At 45.2% G+C, this 16,851-nt stretch overlaps 3 protein-coding genes across 3 annotated transcripts; 2 read left to right on the top strand and 1 right to left on the bottom strand.

Annotated features, from left to right (window-relative positions):
* The first annotated feature begins 651 nt into the window (after positions 1 to 651).
* LOC6588138 lies at positions 652 to 5,507 on the top strand. Its single transcript, XM_026995072.1, has 4 exons — positions 652 to 908; positions 2,191 to 2,309; positions 4,459 to 4,853; positions 4,913 to 5,507. The coding sequence occupies exons 1-4, from the start codon at positions 842 to 844 to the stop codon at positions 5,034 to 5,036; spliced, it is 705 nt and encodes a 234-aa protein (XP_026850873.1). The 5' UTR covers positions 652 to 841; the 3' UTR covers positions 5,037 to 5,507.
* A 201-nt stretch (positions 5,508 to 5,708) lies between these two features.
* On the top strand, positions 5,709 to 11,106 carry LOC6588107 (phosphopantothenate--cysteine ligase). The gene is made up of 5 exons (XM_002012817.2): positions 5,709 to 6,693; positions 7,094 to 7,537; positions 10,336 to 10,521; positions 10,598 to 10,735; positions 10,805 to 11,106. Exons 1-5 carry the CDS (start codon positions 6,568 to 6,570, stop codon positions 10,850 to 10,852), a joined length of 942 nt encoding a protein of 313 aa, XP_002012853.1. The 5' UTR covers positions 5,709 to 6,567; the 3' UTR covers positions 10,853 to 11,106.
* A 2,677-nt stretch (positions 11,107 to 13,783) lies between these two features.
* Positions 13,784 to 15,663, bottom strand: LOC6588191 (probable cytochrome P450 12a4, mitochondrial). The gene is made up of 4 exons (XM_002012816.2): positions 15,577 to 15,663; positions 15,026 to 15,513; positions 14,521 to 14,968; positions 13,784 to 14,464 (listed from the first exon to the last, which is right to left on the bottom strand). The coding sequence occupies exons 1-4, from the start codon at positions 15,646 to 15,648 to the stop codon at positions 13,865 to 13,867; spliced, it is 1,608 nt and encodes a 535-aa protein (XP_002012852.1). The 5' UTR covers positions 15,649 to 15,663; the 3' UTR covers positions 13,784 to 13,864.
* Positions 15,664 to 16,851: the final 1,188 nt, after the last annotated feature.

Raw genomic sequence — 16,851 nt, 5'->3', positions numbered from 1 at the left:
TGCGGAAATGTGTGTCATTCCAAGCTCTAATTAATGCAGAAACTAGTCAGTATCTATTTTAAACGATATTTTGCAATTAGTGGTCTTCTTACAGTGACCAAGAACTGGTACTGGGATCAGGATTTATATAAAAACACCTAATCAAATGAATGAATAGACCAAAAAAATGCAATCTAAGACAAGGCCTTTACTAATTACGTTTGAAAGCAGGTTGGAAAACAGTATCTTTATAAAATATTCACGAAATAGGGTATACAAATTACCACACTCTGGTTGACAAGAAATGAGTCTGCAAATTCCAGCAACATTGACGTCACAACCTGCGACTATTGTTGAAACCGTGTTTTTGTCAAAACAAAAAACATGCAAGTACTTAAAAGTAGTTCATCTTAACCAAAATTGTTTCAGCAATCATATAAAACTATCTGGGCAAAACTGAGAGATCTATATAGCTGGGAATATTCGACGGAAGAAAGAATAACCAAGAATTAGTCGTCATAACCGGTTGACAACAATGAGTCCCATTCCATGCACACATACCCTGGGGGAAATGGACGTTACAGAATTGTGAATATGTTTGTCATTCCAGGTATTTTAATTTATTTCGTTTGATCGTTTTCGTTTTAGTCTGAAAGAAACGGTCGCCGAGAACAAACGCTAAAAACGACACTTTCCGCCTTGAAAACACGTTTTTATAAGATACGGTGAAAAAACCCCAACGCTTATTCATCTGGCTAAAATATCCAACGGTCGAGTGGCGCGTAAGAGCTAATAATTTGCTCGAGTGATAAGAAATTTATTGATAAAAGAATTATCTATTACGGGGGGAAAAAATAACGAAATGGTTGACGGCAAAAGTATAACGTACTGTAGCCTGTTTTTGCTGGTGCTGCTGCTGGCAGATTGCTGTAAGTACCACCAGAAGAGCCATGCAATGACAAAGATTGTGGAAAAGATACATAGATAGAGAGCAAACAGACACGCAATCCACGCAGCGTCTCAATATTGATTCTTGTACGTTTACGAGTACGAGCCCATTACCTGGAAACTAGTTTCGCGCGCAGCTGGAGGAGCCGGAGCGACCACTTGGATAGACAGTTTTACAGTTTACCCTTTGCCTTAAGTGTCTGCCGTTAAGTGCCTGGTCTGGGCCTGGCCTGGGGCTGGCTTGGGGTCCGGTTCGGGCCCGTAAGCCTGGCCTGAAGCCCATAAATATCAACTTTTATAATGGGGCGGGGGGATGGGGATTTGGACCGCCTGCAGTCGCGACAAGACGCAGCCATGAATTGGCCATCAAGGTCCACAGCTAGCCGCAAGTCGCAAAAACATAGAGGGGCGGGGGGAAAGAGAGAGGCACCTGATTGGCAAAATGTCCATCCTGTTCGATAAGATTTCGCCAGGCACTTCGACATGTGGTGATTACATGATTGCAACACAGATATACCCATGTTTGCGGTGGGATTTTCTGATAAGCGAACCGATTCCTACCCGGCTTTAACACTTTGACAGATGTCAAAAAGTGGATCAATGGCTCAAGTTACCAAATGGAGGACGGAGGCCTCCACCATTGTCGTCACGTAGTCGCGAATCGAATCTGGGCGGCTTATGAATGCCAAATGCAATGAAATGCAAGACTTGCCTGATATCGCCATATCTGTGCTGTTGTGTTGGTAACAAATGGATCTTTAACATTGGAGGAGCTCGTTACTGGCATTAGAAATACCGATGATTGTTTGTGCTATATAGTATATAGTATAATACGGGGACTGGTTTGCCATAGCCGCCACATACAAACATACCTATCAGTATATATGTACATTTGCATATATGTTTGTCTTTCCACATGCCGGTTTTTTAGCCTCAACACGCTTTTCGTTTTGTTTGCCAAAAGCGTAGCCAAAAATTCATGTCAACTGATAAATCCAGGCAGCAAAACAATTCAGATTGTCTGGGTCTATGGCATACATATCTGGTTGGATTTTTATGGCCCAGCCACCAAAAGGTGCTAGTGGCGAAATCTTTGGCCAAATATTTGAGCTTCTCTGAATTGCTTGGATCGTAGGGTAGATCTTTTCAGGGAAGACAAACAGCAGTGCGGCAGCGATTTTGATAAGCTGTAACCAAATACTTGTGCACCGATAATTCACGGAACTCATTATCTGTTTTCTGCTTAATTGCTTTCTCTTTTAGCCCATGCCAAGCCCTCAGAGGACCCGGCCAGCACTGACTCGGAGCTCAGTGATTTGAGTGGATCGGAACCCAGAAATAAAACATCTGTCAGAGCTGCTGCTGCTGCTGCTGGTGAGGAGGTAAGTTAAGTGGTAGTCCCCTCCCGATGACAGGGGCCTGAGGTGCCGGGTAACTGGGCCAGGGGACGACGACAAGAGCCCCGAACCCAACCTGACATGACTGACGCACTGAGGCATTAAGTAACGACCCCGAGAGCCCATGCCAATGAAATACGATCCGACGTTGAATCGGGTTCTGTGCCCAGGCTCAGATGTTGGCTTATTTTTATACAGAACCGGAAATTTACGCTCTGCACAAACTGTTTATTTATTTTCACTTTGATTAAATGCAAAACCGCAACCAAACTTTCAGTGGCCGAACATTTGCATAAAATTAAAGAAACCCGCAGCAATCCACCAACCAAACGCTGATGAGGCTTTCCAGCGGATTAGTCACGAAATTCCATCAAACTGGGCCTCGAATTGAACGAGACAACAAACGTAACTCCCTTTCCCAATAAGCCCGCTTTTTGATGAGTCAGAGCCACAATCCGATTGAAGTTCTAGGTAATTCCTCAAAGTCTGACGTTTGAATGCCGCTGTTCCCCAGGGTGTTTCCCAAGACGACGCGTTTTGATCGGATTTCGAGATCGCTTATCGCTGATCTCGCATCTCGATGCTCGTGCTAGCCATCTTTTATTCATATTATTATGGTCGTCGTTAGCTGTAAACAAATCGGACAATTACACGAAACGAGATAAAGTCTGATCCCTGTGCTTGTGCCAGAGACAGAGGCAAGTCACGTAGTCGTAAAATGTTGTTACTGCCAATTACAGAGTTCACCCAGCGACCCCTTCAAGCCATCAAGGCCAGCCATCTGTGGGGGGTTTGAGTGACAGGCAGACAGGGAGAGTGATCATTAGAAGTCAGCATTGGTAAACAGAGATCTTGCTCTGTATTTACATACTCGTAGTTATATAACAAATAGGAGGCGATTCAGAATGAGAGTGATTAGTAGTGTACTACAATTTCATTCATTAGAGATGGAAAGGGATCAGAGATACCAACAGTTTTTGCACTGAGAGAACAATTAGAGTCAACACATATATATTTAAATTAAAGGGAAATTAAATGAAATTTACTTGGATTTAAAGTAAACAAAGTATTGTTTTTGGTTTCTTGGGATTGACTTCTGCGCCTCGCCAAAGACTGTGTATTTTGTTGTTGGATTCTAATGATTTGTTCCTGAGGCATAAATGTATCTAAAATTCTTTTAAATATGGCAAATATTTAATCTAAATATAAAATACTTTAAAATAAATATAATGTTTCAAATTTGTGGGGAAAATATTTAATTTAAATATGAAATATATTTATTGAAAATATAAAATATATTGAAATCAAATATTTTCTTATTTATGCCAATGTAAGTGAAAACACTTTCTCCTTTACCATTTTGCCCCCTCTTTGCAAATCTATTGGTATAACTATTCGATCCTCAGGGTTCTTCATTTTCTCTGAGTGTAGGGTTTGAGAGTCAAAAATGGTAAACAGTTTTTACAGATATCCACTTTTTATGCGACCTCTCTGATAACAAGGATTATTTACTGTTTACGTAAATAAATCCCCAAAAAACTGTAAGCTAAAAACACAACAAATTTCTCAACCCTTATCACCTGCGGGTTCTCTACGTAATTTGAGCACTGACGAGGTGTTGGCCTCAACCTGATGATTAATAACCCATAAAGAATTTGGCTTCCTGAACATTTGAACATTTGTAGCTGCTGAGTCAGCGAGGGCTCCGATTTCCTGGGATAATATTTGCTCAAAATATAGCAAACTATTGCACGAAATTCTATAGAGATGATCTCAAAATTGAATACATAAAACCGACCCGAACACGCCCCCACAGCTAGGCCGACACCCACAGAAAGTTAGAAACTTGGTCGGACCATACAAATTGGCATAGAATCACGTGCCGCGTGAAAATCAATTACGCAAAGCCCGACAACAAGAGCCGCATCGATGGGGCCGGCCCGTTTATTTGTTGAATGCCCCCAGCCCCAGGCACAGGCCCAGGCCCGATGACTGATGACGAGTTGTACAAATACGAGTGCGAGTATCCGTTAGCGTTAACGTTAACGGTTTCCCCTGTAACTACGTGACTAACTTTAAGCGGGTGTCCCTGTATCCGTCCCTGACATTTAAACAATTTGTGTTTCCGTTGCAGTCTGTCGACTCGGATGCGGACTCGGGCTCGTCGGAGCTGACGGCGAATTCCTATCCCCACCGCGACGAGGATCAGTTGAACTCGGCCACCAACCTGGTGCTGGCCCGGAACTACAAGTACGACGTGGAGATACTCGAGTCGGGCGATGCGGAGGAGAGCGAGGAGGAGAGCCGACCGGCGGCCAGCGAGGAGCTGGAGGAACGCTTCAAGGGTCACGGAGTTCTTGCCACCGACACCGAGACCTTCACGGCGGAGAATATCGAGATGACGCCCGTGGACGTAGAGGCCGATGCCATCAGCGAGAGTCACATGCTGCTGGGCATCGTTGTGGTGGTCTTGGCCTTGGTCTCCGTGTGCCTGTACGCCGGTCTGGTCATATGGCGTTCACATCTGGAGTAAGTCATAATTATCCTAATTTTGGAAAGTGCTAATTTCTAATTTGTCGTCCCCATAGGCAACGCTACGGAATGCGGGAGCGACTGGTCAATCGCGACCTGGAGGAGGAGGGCGACGGCATCGATGATGTTGATTATCATGTGTATGCACCGACCACAACGCCGACAACGACGCGTGCGTAGTCCGTCTGATCTGGTTTGGTGTGGGCTGAGAAACATTCAATTAGGCTTAAGTTCAATTTAAAATGCACTGGGCAGAACACCGATGAACCGGCAGCCAGCGGCAGCTAGCGGCCGCCGGCATGTGCATCCAAGTGAGTGCAATTGTGTAATGAATGCCATAAATTTACGCTCACTACGCGGTCCGGTTCCATTCAAATTCACCTGTCGGAGACCGCAATTTGAAATGCATTCCACTTCCCAATTAACCACATCGCACACTCTAATCGCAGTACTAAAGGTCACCTCAGCTGGCACTCACTGTTGTGTAGCGCGGGGTTGACAAAGCCAATTAGCTTGTAAGTTTTTGTGATATTGTTATAGAGATTCTTTTGTACTTTTGTAACTTGTATGTATCGAAGCGACATTTGTATTTCATAATAAACCAACGATTTGAATGCTGTCTATTGCATTCAAACGAATGTAAACCAAAAATTCAGTAAATTTTTTAAATTTGAATTGGAATTCAAACTAGGCGCGCAGAAAAGTGTTTGCCAACACTGAGCAGCGCAACCAACTTCAGCTCGATCGAGTTTTCGGCTTGCGAACTAGTTCATTGTGCTGAAAGTTGTGATGATTTATTGATTTTCACATAAATATGCATAAAAATAGTAAAATTAACCCTAAGTTTAAATATTCCAATAAATAAAAAGTTTCCTGGTGCAGCAAAAAATTTCTGGCAAGCAACAAGTTTGGATCATTTAGAGAACTAGTTCCGACAGCCCACTCGCTCGTGACTTGCACAGTACTGGGGGCATCAGCTGTTCCGCATTCCACATTTCGGTTTTGTATTTTGCACTTTGAACCTGGCCAAAATCCTCGTGCCTGGCCAACGAATACGAAAAACACACTCTGGATTCTTGCCGAATTAGAGTGCGCGTGTCCACGTCCGTGTTCGTCCTCGCTCGTCCTCGTTCGCCGTTCTCCGATTCTCACAGAACACTCGCCGAGTCGGCCTTGCCGCCCCCAATCTTTCTCGGGCCGCGGACAAGGAAACAACAGCCACACACCGCAGCGCCAGCTTGTTAGCCGGAGAGCTTTTCGTTCGTCTTTGCATCGCGCGCATTGCCTGTCCAGTTTCATTGATAAGAAAGCCAGTGAATGCCCCAACGTGCCCCTCTGTTTCGCCAGCGTCAACGCCGTTTAAAGTGCAAATTAATCAATTAAAATAGTACGAGAGCGTGCAGTGCGTGCTGGTATTAATTTATTTGCGTGGCTTTAAGCGAATCTAATTAATTTCGTCTTCAATCTGTGTTCGTTTCGTCCAAAGTTCCGTTCCCGCTTGTTGCCTTGCGACGCGACGCTGTTTATTAATTAAAGACGACAACCAACATTGCATAGTTTCCGGCTGAAAAATTTTCGTTATTTTCGAGCTTCCAGTTTTTCCCGTGCGCTTCCTTCCTTCCGTTCCGCCCCCTCAGCAATCGCGGCCAATTAACAGGGGACTTTAACAAGAGGCAAGTGGAAGCACAGCGTCACACAAAACAACACAAAAATGACGCACTGGGAGGACTTCTACAACACACATCTGCCGCCCGCAGACTTCGAGGACAATCGGTCGCTGCTGAAAGAGTTCTGCGAACGCCACAACAAGATCCAAAATCGCATTGTTCTCGTCACGGTAAGTGGGCCCCAGTCCCCCCACACACCCCCTGACAGCCAAGTCCACATTAATTAGTGGGGTTAAGCCTCCGACCTGACCTCTGGGATGGCAACGGCAACGGCAACGGTTAAGCTTTCCTAATGGGGGCTCGGAACCTAAAGATAAGACATTGGATATGACAGGTATTGGATTTCTGACTGAGGATAAATAAACTGAAATATTAAACGTGAAGGTCTGCTGGGATAGGGAAAGATTTCCGCTCAAAGGAGAGGAGATTGATTTTCTTAGGAAACAGCTTAGGTGCACAAAAGTGTGTCCCTGAGCACTAACTCTCTTTTAATGCCATTTAGATCTTCGACTGCATCTGAAAGTAAATCCAATTCCATAATATTCATCTCTTTGTTCTCTTCCTTTCCAGTCTGGTGGAACTACAGTACCTTTGGAGCACAATACGGTGCGATTTGTGGACAATTTTAGTGCCGGCACTCGGGGCTCTGCCTCGGCGGAATACTTTCTTGACCATGACTATGCCGTGATCTTTATGCATCGCCACAAATCGCTGGAGCCCTTCACGCGCCACTTCACGGGGCAGCAGTTCTTCGATATGCTGGACATAGCGGACAACAGCCAGAGCTCGACGATAGCCATCAAGCCGGACTCGGTGGATGTGTTCGCACCGGTGCTGGCCAAATACAAGATTGCCCGGGAGACCCAGATGATTTTGTATGTGAACTTCACCAGCGTCGTCGACTACATGTGGCTGTTGCGGGCCGCCTGCGAGTGCCTGGCTGCGTTCGAGGAACGTGCCGTGCTCTACTTGGCGGCTGCCGTATCCGATTTCTACATACCCGAGGACATGATGGTAAGCGAGGAGCGTCGGGTTGGGCGGCCATGTGGGAAATCTTGTAATTGATTGCACTCGTCATCGATGAGCGGGGGCTTCTAGTTGCCTGGAAATGGGTTTTTATCGATCTGCAAAGTTGATTCTGATTCTGATTGCGTTGCCCTTGTGCGCACTCCATCCCAGTACCCAGTCCCCAGTTACACGGCGGAGTACCAGTCACCATCCTGCCTTTGACACATTTCCTCTTCACATTATTGACGTTAGGCTGGGCTTCCTGGCAGCAGGTCTCGCTGCCTGAGCACTATGTCTGCCCCTGCCACACCTCCTTATCGCAGAGCCGCCTGTCACGGGTGGCCCCTTGTTCGCCAGCCAGCCAGCAGCAGCCTTAACATTGTCAACAAATAATTTGATTTGCATAATTTTCCTTGTTAGCATGTTTCTCTCTAGTCCCGGCTACACTTTACCTGAATCCTGTCCGTGGAGTAGGGTCCACCCACGCTGGTTTCTCTATTCCTCGCTCATCTTTTCCGCCCACCTTTTGGGTTTCATTCACTCACAGTGCGCCGCCCACTCCTAGTAGGGCTTGTGGGCGTGTTTACTTGTCAGACCCCACTCTAAGCCCCCAGTCTCTGACAGCTGACTTGTTGGTGAATATTCAGCACAGGAGCAGGGACAGCAGGAGCAGCGAAAGGCTTTCAAGTGCATCAAATGTCCGTTTGGTGGGGTGTGAATGGCTTTTGCCTGGCTGCCTAGCTGCCTGGCTGCCTGTCTCCTTGCATTTGCATGCCACCCGACCACAGATGCATACAGATATACAGACATACATAAGTATACGAGGTATACGGGACGCCGAACGTGATAGATGCTTTAGGGGGTAAACACGAAAGTTTTCCACTTGCCGCCCAGGCATCGTCGTCGTGGCACTTCCTACGCTCTGTTTCCGTTCAGTTCGTGCATTTCCTGTCGCCGCCATTCTAAAGACACATTCCGCCCGCCCCCTCGCGCCTCTTTGTGGTCGTGGTCGTGGTCGTGGTCGGTCGTGGGGTGTTAGCCACAAATCGTCCGTTCACTTGATTAAATTGTTCCACACTACCAGCTTGTGCCTGTGCCGTCGGCATCCTTAAGGCCACTAAAACACGGGAATGGCCTGTTGATGTACGGATACGAGTGGGAGTCAAGTATATACATATTTGGGATACTCTTCTCTAAGGGGGCCTGCAAATCGATTGGGATTTGCATAATCAGCTCCATAAATAAAAGTTCAAGCTGCAGAGCATGAACCAACTATACGAAACTTGTGTTTAAGTGGCTATTGAAGTGTTTCAGTGTCTTGCTTTCTTGGGAAATTGAAAACTCATTCCCAGAGATCCTGCTGCAAGGTCGGTCCCAGGCACTCTTGAAACTTTGTCGCTGGAGATGCCAAAAATAGTACAAGTACTACAGTAGTCTGTCCTGTACAAGAGCATACTAAAAATTCAATTTCACAATCACATCATCAGGACCGTGCAAGCCCTCGGAAAAGCCTTTTGCAAATTTATGCAAAGGCAGCAACGAAGGCGACTTTGAATTTGAATTAACTTTTGGTGGAGGGGGAAGCGGGGATAGGATCCTAAGTAAATTGTAATAAGTAAAAACAAACAAGAAATTAAAACGAGTAAACTAAAAAGCAGAGAAGCCAAAACGGAAACAGGACAAAAGCGGCGACGTGCCGAAATCCGCAAATCAAATCAAAAGATTTTACAAGAGCATGCATGAACGCACACACGCACAGACAGGCAGGGACACGAACACGAGCACTAACACTAACACTAACAAAGCTATACTGTTGAGAGAGAGACAGAGACAGGGAGAGCGGGGGTGGCTGTGGTGGTAAATTCAATGTCAACAGCTGCTAGCTGTTCCCAGAGAGTGCAAGAGCCACGCCACAAAACTTTTTTCTTTTTTTTTTTTACTCAAAAGCTTAAAGTTCTAATCAGCAGCAGACCCACAATTGTCAATGCCTGCCGTCCTTCTTCCTCTCTTCCTCTTTTTTTTCTCACTGTTGCTTTTGTCTTGCGTCTGCTTCTCCTTCTCCTTCTTCGCCTTCGTTTTCGTTTTCCTTTTCGCTTTCGTTGTCGGCTCAATGCCTTGGGCTACATTTTTCATTTCTCTCTTCGCACAATGTCTCCGGCTACTTAGGCATGACCGTCTCTCTGTCCCCTCTGTTCATCCGTTTGTCCGTGTGCTCTGCCTGCCTTTGTATACAGAGAGCGGGAGGACTGGTCAGCAGCTTAGAGCCGCTTACGGCGCTGCTCAGTTAATGAGAATAAAACGGTACTGCGGGGGGTACGCTCAACAAGTCGCTGGCGTATGTGCGATATTTTAAAGGACTTTAAGGAGAGCCTTGGGGCGGATGTGCAGCCAGGCGATGCCGTTAGCTCATTACGGCTGAGTTATGCTTTCAATTAGTTGTAATTCATATGCCACGTGGCGGGGCCACAGAAGCAGCAACCCTGGCCTTTTATTTCATCGTCGGTCGACAGCCCGTCTGTCCCTCCAAACGTCCGTCTGTTTGTGTTGCAAGGACATTTTACTGCCTGTCCTGGGTGGCGGCTACTTGTGTATGCGTCTGCCGCATTCTGTATCTGTGTGTCGGTCTGTCTGTCTGTCTGTTGGTCTGTTGGTGTGTGTCCTTTCCATTTGTGGCTTTTGCGGAGTGGCAACCAGAAAACCAATCTACGAGTACCAGGCAGCGCCCCGTCACGTCGCGCATACGCAGCGTGGGCCGAACTACGGGCCATTGAAAACACTAACCACTGTCATTCCGTGTATTGCAGCCCACCCACAAAATGCAATCGGGCGATGGAGCGCCGACGATTTCGCTGCAGCTGGTGCCAAAAATGCTCGCCCCATTGGCCAGCCTCTGGGTTCCGCACGCTTTCGTGGTGTCCTTTAAGCTGGAGACAGACGAGAGTCTATTGATTGTCAAGGCACGTGACAGCCTCAACAAATACAAGCATAAGGTGAGTCAAGTCGGAGTCAATCAGAAGTGGACAGCCACTGCAACCACTCACCGCAACTCCCGCTCTTACCCGCCAGCTGGTCATTGCCAATATACTGCAGACACGCAAACATCGCGTGGTGTTTGTCACGCCCACAGATTCCTACGAGCTGCATTTGAGCCGCGAGCAAACGCTGCAGGGCCTGGAGATCGAGGAGCCCATTGTGGCCGACCTGGTAAGGAGCAATCGACATCGCGAAAAGCCGCTATATGTGCTTAAATCGGTATTTTCGTTTTGTTTTCAGGTGCTAAAGCACAACGAGTACATCAACAACGCCCAGCAGCGCCAATGACCGTTATCAATGCGCCGCCGGCAACAGCAGCAGCAGCAGCAGCAACACCACCACCACCACCAGCAGCTCCAGCACCAGGATGACGATGGGGAGGATACGTATTGCGTGACCACCTCGCATTATTGTCGCGTGCTCAATCCGGGCACGCCAAGCTTTGGCCGCAAATATTGAGCAGGTTTATAGTCCATAGCGAATACTGAAATACTAAATGCCGAATACCCCCAATGCCCGAATACAGAACACTGAACACAGAACACCGGATAGTGACTAGACATTTGCATATATTCCTTCGAGCTTGAGTTGCCGTAACAATAAGTATTCCTGTTTATGGTCACGCCTCATAATTGATGGTGCAGCGTCTCCATTTCGACCCTTAGCCTTAGCCTTAGTTGGTGTCGGTGTCGGTGTCGGTCCTTTCTGCCGTTTTCATATTAGTTAATGTATTTCCTTTAATGTTGTCCAGAGAAATGATGTCACTTGTATGTATACACTCTGCTGGCTGGATTGGCCTTCCATCTTGCCATCCCATCCCATCCCGTCCCGTCCCATCCTTTTACCGGCCTGTCCTTTTATGTCATCAAGTATACGCAGCTGTGGGGCGTACACATCAATAAACGTTTTTGATTTATGTGTGCTCTGGGGCTTCTGCGGAGCTTATGATTTTATATTTAATGAAGCATCGATCGACTTTGCCTGAAATTAGTCGGTAGCAATTTTAAGCCCTTCACACAAACCAAAGCAGACATGTTTAAAATCCGCCAAAAAGCCGCCACATGCAATCGCAATTTGTTGGCCGTACCCTGTCCCTGCCCCAGTCCCTGCCCCTGCCCCAATCCCTGCCTCTGCCCTGGGCTCCTGTCCCTCGACGGCTGTCAGTGGCAGGCGACGCGACAATTGATTTGCCTGTTTTGCATAGCAACAACAAAAAAAAGGAAGCTTCGTCTAATGTCCTTGTCGTTTCAAATTTATGGTGGCTTATACGAGTGCTCGTACCTTGGCGCCTGTCTATGCAAAGCGGGTCAAGTCAAGACCCCCCATAGCCAAAGGTCAGCTTAAAGCAGCCAAATTGAGTTTTCCCCGGCTAGAATATGCACGTACCCATACACGGCCGTGCAGCCAAAAAAGTAATTAACATCTCGTACACACAACACACACTCGACAGGAAGAGCTAAGCGATGCCTTGGCTGCCGGCAGACAGCCTGGGAGAAGGCCAAACGAAGAAGGGCCCTTAGGGTCCTTCTTTGGCACATTTTTATTGCATGTTATGTTGTTGCCGCCTTTTATCTACGCCTTTTGGGGGCGCTAAGCCGCCCGCTTAAACGGCTCTGTGGTGAAAAGAGTTGGTTTGGGCCAGTGGAGGGGGGGGTAGTGGCTGTTAACCCCTCCAAACAGGGAGTTGTAACCACTTCCGTCCCGCCCGCATTTTGTGGGTTTTGTTCTGAAGCCTAGAACTATGCAACGTTTTTTTTATATTCCGTTCTGTTCTGTTTGTGTTTCAAACGAGTCATGGAAAAAAGTTCCACATTTTTTCCCCCTCTGCTGCTGTGTGTGCGTATAAGAGGCGTGTATGTCTGTGTGTGTGTGCGTATAAGAGGAGTGTCTGTCTGTGTGGAGGGGGAGATGTGAGGAGCCTGCATCAAATTAGATTTTATTGCCCCGGCACGCACCACAAACAGAGACAGAAACAGCAGGCAACAGCCACAAGAGCAACAGACACCACATCACATATACTATACTCATATGTATGTGGCTCAGCAGGATTTAAGTCTGGCTCCGTTTTCCTTTTCTTTTTCGTTTTCTTGTTGCTCGATTTCATTGCCACACCCACATATCAGGCTTTCCTCCTGCTGATGCTTTTATTGTGTATATTTTTGCGTATCGATTGCGCATTAAAATATAAACATAAAAATTCAGTTTGCGAACAATACAGCATATGTACATATGAATGTGTGTTTCAGGGGGGGGTAGTTTCGTTCTGGTAGGGGCTGGCGAAAGGTGATGATATTTTTTGAATACTGAACAAAGGGGCACTGGAAATGATATAGTAAAAAACGTTCCAATGCAAGTCGAAGGAGAACCTTTTCATATCCATAATTTAGGACTGATTTCCAATTTATTTTATATACAATACAAATATAGATAAAAACGTGTGAACTTTCCTTAGATTCAGCTCATAAATGTCTAACGTAAAGTGCAATAAACAAAAGGGAAAATTACAAATAATAAATTATAAAAAACTTTCCAAAACTTCTAGAAAATGTTTATAGTAACTTACATATTCGTTAAAAACAAAAAGTTAAACAAAAACCAAGAGAACCAATCTGTTAAAGTTTCAATATCCATTTGGACCAAACCAAAGTAAAAATCGAACAAAATATGATAAAAAGAAAACAAAAATCACAAATATATCTTTATGTCTACCTTGAAGAAAAAAAAACACTAAGAAACTAAGAAAGAAAATAAGGATTTTCCATTGAATATTTACTCTCTACAAGCATTTGGCCAGTAAAGCTAACTAACTAACTATTTTATTGTTGAAATTGGCCAAAAGAGCATCGTGCGAATCGACATCCAATTGATGGCAGTACGTGACCCTGCCTCCATTACGAGTATAACCAGAATCCAAGAGCTGTTTAACTGTAAAACTGTTGTAAAATGTTTACCACAAATGTACCATATACCGTATTGAGTGTCTAGAATGTCTACCTACATATATAGATCATAAATATATTTGAGTGTGTATTAAACTGGAAATGAAATAGCTTTAAATGTATAGACAAACCAACCAGCTTGTTTCATTCCCCCTTAGGCTAGCCATCGGTAGGGTCGGGTCTGGCATATCTGGGACGGCTCTTCATAATTGGATTCATTGCAGCCCTGGACTTGCTGTCTTACCTCCTCTTTTTCCAACCAAAACACTTCACAAACAAGTTCAAACGACAGCAAATCTTATCTTATCACAAGGAATATAATCGGAATAAATTCAAGACCAAAGCAACGCATAACAATGCCTCAATTGGGAAAGTCGGTGAACTTAAACTTTAGAGGTATGTTGGGCAAACTGATCAGGGAGGAGCGGAAAGCTTTCTCCGTGGGATGATTGAACTCGATGCTGAAGTTCCGAATGAGTCGAGCGATGCCCAGCTCTAGCTCCATGTCCACGATGCGCTTTCCCACGCACATCCGGGGTCCAAATCCGAAGGGCAAGAACACGAATGGATTCTTCAGCTTCAAGTCATTTGCCGGGCATTCCCCGGTGGAGTCTGTGGCGCTACGAATCCAACGTTCTGGCAGGAACTCATTAGCTTTGAGGAAGTGCTCCTCGCTTGAGAGCAAAGATGTAGGAACCATCGAGATAAAGGTGCCAGCAGGCACTTGGAATCCACTTAAAACACTGTCCCGATTGAGAACTCGGATATTTCCGATGACCAGTGGGTACAACCGTTGTGACTCCTTGATGCAGGCACGTAGATAGGGAACGTTCTTCATCGATGCCTCAGTGAACTCGGAGTCCTTCTCGGGTAGAACCTTCATCACCTCCTCTCGGAGTAAAGCCTGCTTCTCTGGATTCTTGGCAAGGCACAGCAAGGCCGCTGTAAATGTACTTGAGGTCTGGAAAAAAAGGATGTATGAAATAAGGGTAAGTATGAGATCAACAGACTACTTACGGTATCCACTCCAGCCATTAGCATGTCCATGGCCATAACCGTCGCCACCTTCTTGTCGACCTTGAGCAGCTTTTCCAGTACACTCTGCTCGTTCTCAGGACGGACAACTCCTTCCTTGGCCTCCTTCTCTAGACGCTCTATAGCTTCATCTACATACGCTAAGGTTACTTCTTGAACGCCGTCCAGTGCCTTCATTAGTTTCATCAGCTTGGGTGTTTTAACGTAACGCCAGATGGAGGGCTTTATCTCTAGATCGGCTGATAGCTCGAAAAAATCGTCCAGGTGCTTGAAAAGTAACACAGCCTGGCCGTTATCGTCCGACTCTTTGAGCAGTCCCAACTGCTTGTCCAGAGCCACCACAGAGACTGATTCGAGGGTCCACCGGTTTATAATGCTTATGAAATCATCAGGAACTTCCTGGGTGTCGACGTCACGGATTGTTTTAATACTGCGAATGGAGAAGACCATTGAACATAGACTCGAATTTGTTTTCAGTCATACGCACCGTTGCACAAACTCCTGGTTCACTTGGGACATCTTCTTATAGTAAAGCCGCACGTTTTTCGGCTGCATGAGGACAGGATTTACAGTGGATCGAAAGTCGCTCCATGTTTTTCCTTGTGTAGGTATAACTCCCTCGACTCCTTGGAAGAAATCCTTCCTATGAGTCTGCCTATGATAGCGAAGAGTATCGCTGCCAGGTCGATTGGGCCATACGCCTTCGTTCCGGAACACGACCTCAAAGTCCTTGGGATTGTGAGTCGTCAGAAATGACGGGCCTCCCAGGATACCTGGTAAATAGTATATGTCTCCATGGTCGTCTTGCAATGCCTTGAACAATTCCACAATGTCCAATTTTCTATATTTTCCTCCAGGCATAAAATTCCGAACAGTAGACAGAAAAGCTGTACTAGGAATCTGCTTAAAGGGACGAGCTTGTAGCCACTCTTCATCATTTCTGGGCTCTGCTACAGCTGCTGTGGTCTGCCAACGCTATAGAAGATTCGAATTGTAATTTCCTGGTGACGTCAGCGATATATGTATATGTGTATTTACCAGCGGACAGCTGACAGAGAGAGCCGATTTTTGCGCCTGAATTATAGATAGACCACTGCGCACTTTCAACATTTTGCTTTTTGGAACCTATGTCGTTCGCTGCCAAAGCTAAACTGATCTGTCTCTGACCGGTCGTTCCATTAGCCAGCTATTCCAAAGGCCTGCGAGAGCTTGGCTGCTAAATTGGATGATAACAGCGCACAAACTTAAAAAGAGAGATCGCCAAAACAGGTTTGCAAGAGAACCAAAACAAAAAACATTTTGTAAACATTCACTATAATTTGAAGAACAAAAATTACGACTGAATGCTATGGCCTCGACTTTGGTATATCTCTTAAGTCAGTTACTGTCTCAATATTTTAAGAAATTTTTAAAGTCTTAAAAAGCAATCGCATTGATTAGAATATGCTATAATTAATCCCTTTGCTAAAAATTGCTATGAAATAATTGCAACCAAAAAAACTATTTCGAATTTAAAAACGAAGGGGAACGCTATAAATCGCAGTCGCTACTCTGTCAGTATGGCTCTCCTCCGCCAGAGAGCGCACATTGCACGACGAAAAGCGTGTGAGAAAAAGACAGAAAATGAGTAAGCGCATGGGCAGTGTAAACACTGCTACTATTTAATATTTTAGCATTTATAGATAGATAGATATAGATAGATAATATGATCCTTAAGCTAATATTTAAGCTATACTTTTGATCAAGTTTAACAGCTGAAATGTATGCCGCACGGATCCTTATTCATAACAGCATCATCTCGAAAACTACAATATACTCTAATAGTACCCTAAGCGGTTCACTCAAGCATATACTCGTTGAATTGGTCAATGTCATTGGCATTAATTTAAAAATGTGTGAGCGTAAATAGAGAATAGTGAGACTATTGAGAATTGGTTTGATGAAAACAAATTATTAATATGAATAGCGTAATAATATACAATAGCTGGCGAATAGGCGTACATTTTCATGCTACCTCAATTGACATAAACAAATTCCAAAAAAACTTCGAAGATAATGAACAATTTCAATATTTTTTTGCTTCTGGCTATACCCATTTCATCAGCTTGGCATAGCTTGTAGACATGAGACTCTTTGGCCCTGATAATAACACAAATAAACTAATCTTTATAAGTGTTTTATCATTATATTTTGTTATCTGCACCCAAAGAAATGGAAACCATATTTCAAACATTCTTAAATGCATTCTCTTCTAGTCATTGTGATCCGAGCAACTCGAAGCGAAGACTGAGTCAATTTTATTACATTGTCTTG

Source organism: Drosophila persimilis, unplaced genomic scaffold (assembly GCF_003286085.1).
Source record: "Drosophila persimilis strain 14011-0111.01,24,50 unplaced genomic scaffold, DperRS2 tig00000000-arrow-pilon, whole genome shotgun sequence".
NCBI classification, from domain to species: Eukaryota; Metazoa; Arthropoda; class Insecta; order Diptera; family Drosophilidae; genus Drosophila; species Drosophila persimilis.
Note: the sequence above shows the minus strand (reverse complement) of the source record. Positions and strands in the feature narration are given on the sequence as shown.

Coding starts and splice junctions, on each gene's coding strand:
- LOC6588138 (XM_026995072.1), top strand. CDS start 842: ATGGTTGACGGCAAAAGTATAACGTACTGTAGCCTGTTTTTGCTGGTG. Junction 909..2,190: donor GCTGCTGCTGGCAGATTGCT/GTAAGTACCACC, acceptor TTTCTCTTTTAG/CCCATGCCAAGCCCTCAGAG. Junction 2,310..4,458: donor CTGCTGCTGCTGGTGAGGAG/GTAAGTTAAGTG, acceptor TTTCCGTTGCAG/TCTGTCGACTCGGATGCGGA.
- LOC6588107 (XM_002012817.2), top strand. CDS start 6,568: ATGACGCACTGGGAGGACTTCTACAACACACATCTGCCGCCCGCAGAC. Junction 6,694..7,093: donor ATCGCATTGTTCTCGTCACG/GTAAGTGGGCCC, acceptor CTTCCTTTCCAG/TCTGGTGGAACTACAGTACC. Junction 10,522..10,597: donor TCAACAAATACAAGCATAAG/GTGAGTCAAGTC, acceptor CTTACCCGCCAG/CTGGTCATTGCCAATATACT.
- LOC6588191 (XM_002012816.2), bottom strand. CDS start 15,648: ATGTTGAAAGTGCGCAGTGGTCTATCTATAATTCAGGCGCAAAAATCG. Junction 14,969..15,025: donor AACCAGGAGTTTGTGCAACG/GTGCGTATGACT, acceptor CTCCATTCGCAG/TATTAAAACAATCCGTGACG. Junction 14,465..14,520: donor TAATGGCTGGAGTGGATACC/GTAAGTAGTCTG, acceptor CTTTTTTTCCAG/ACCTCAAGTACATTTACAGC.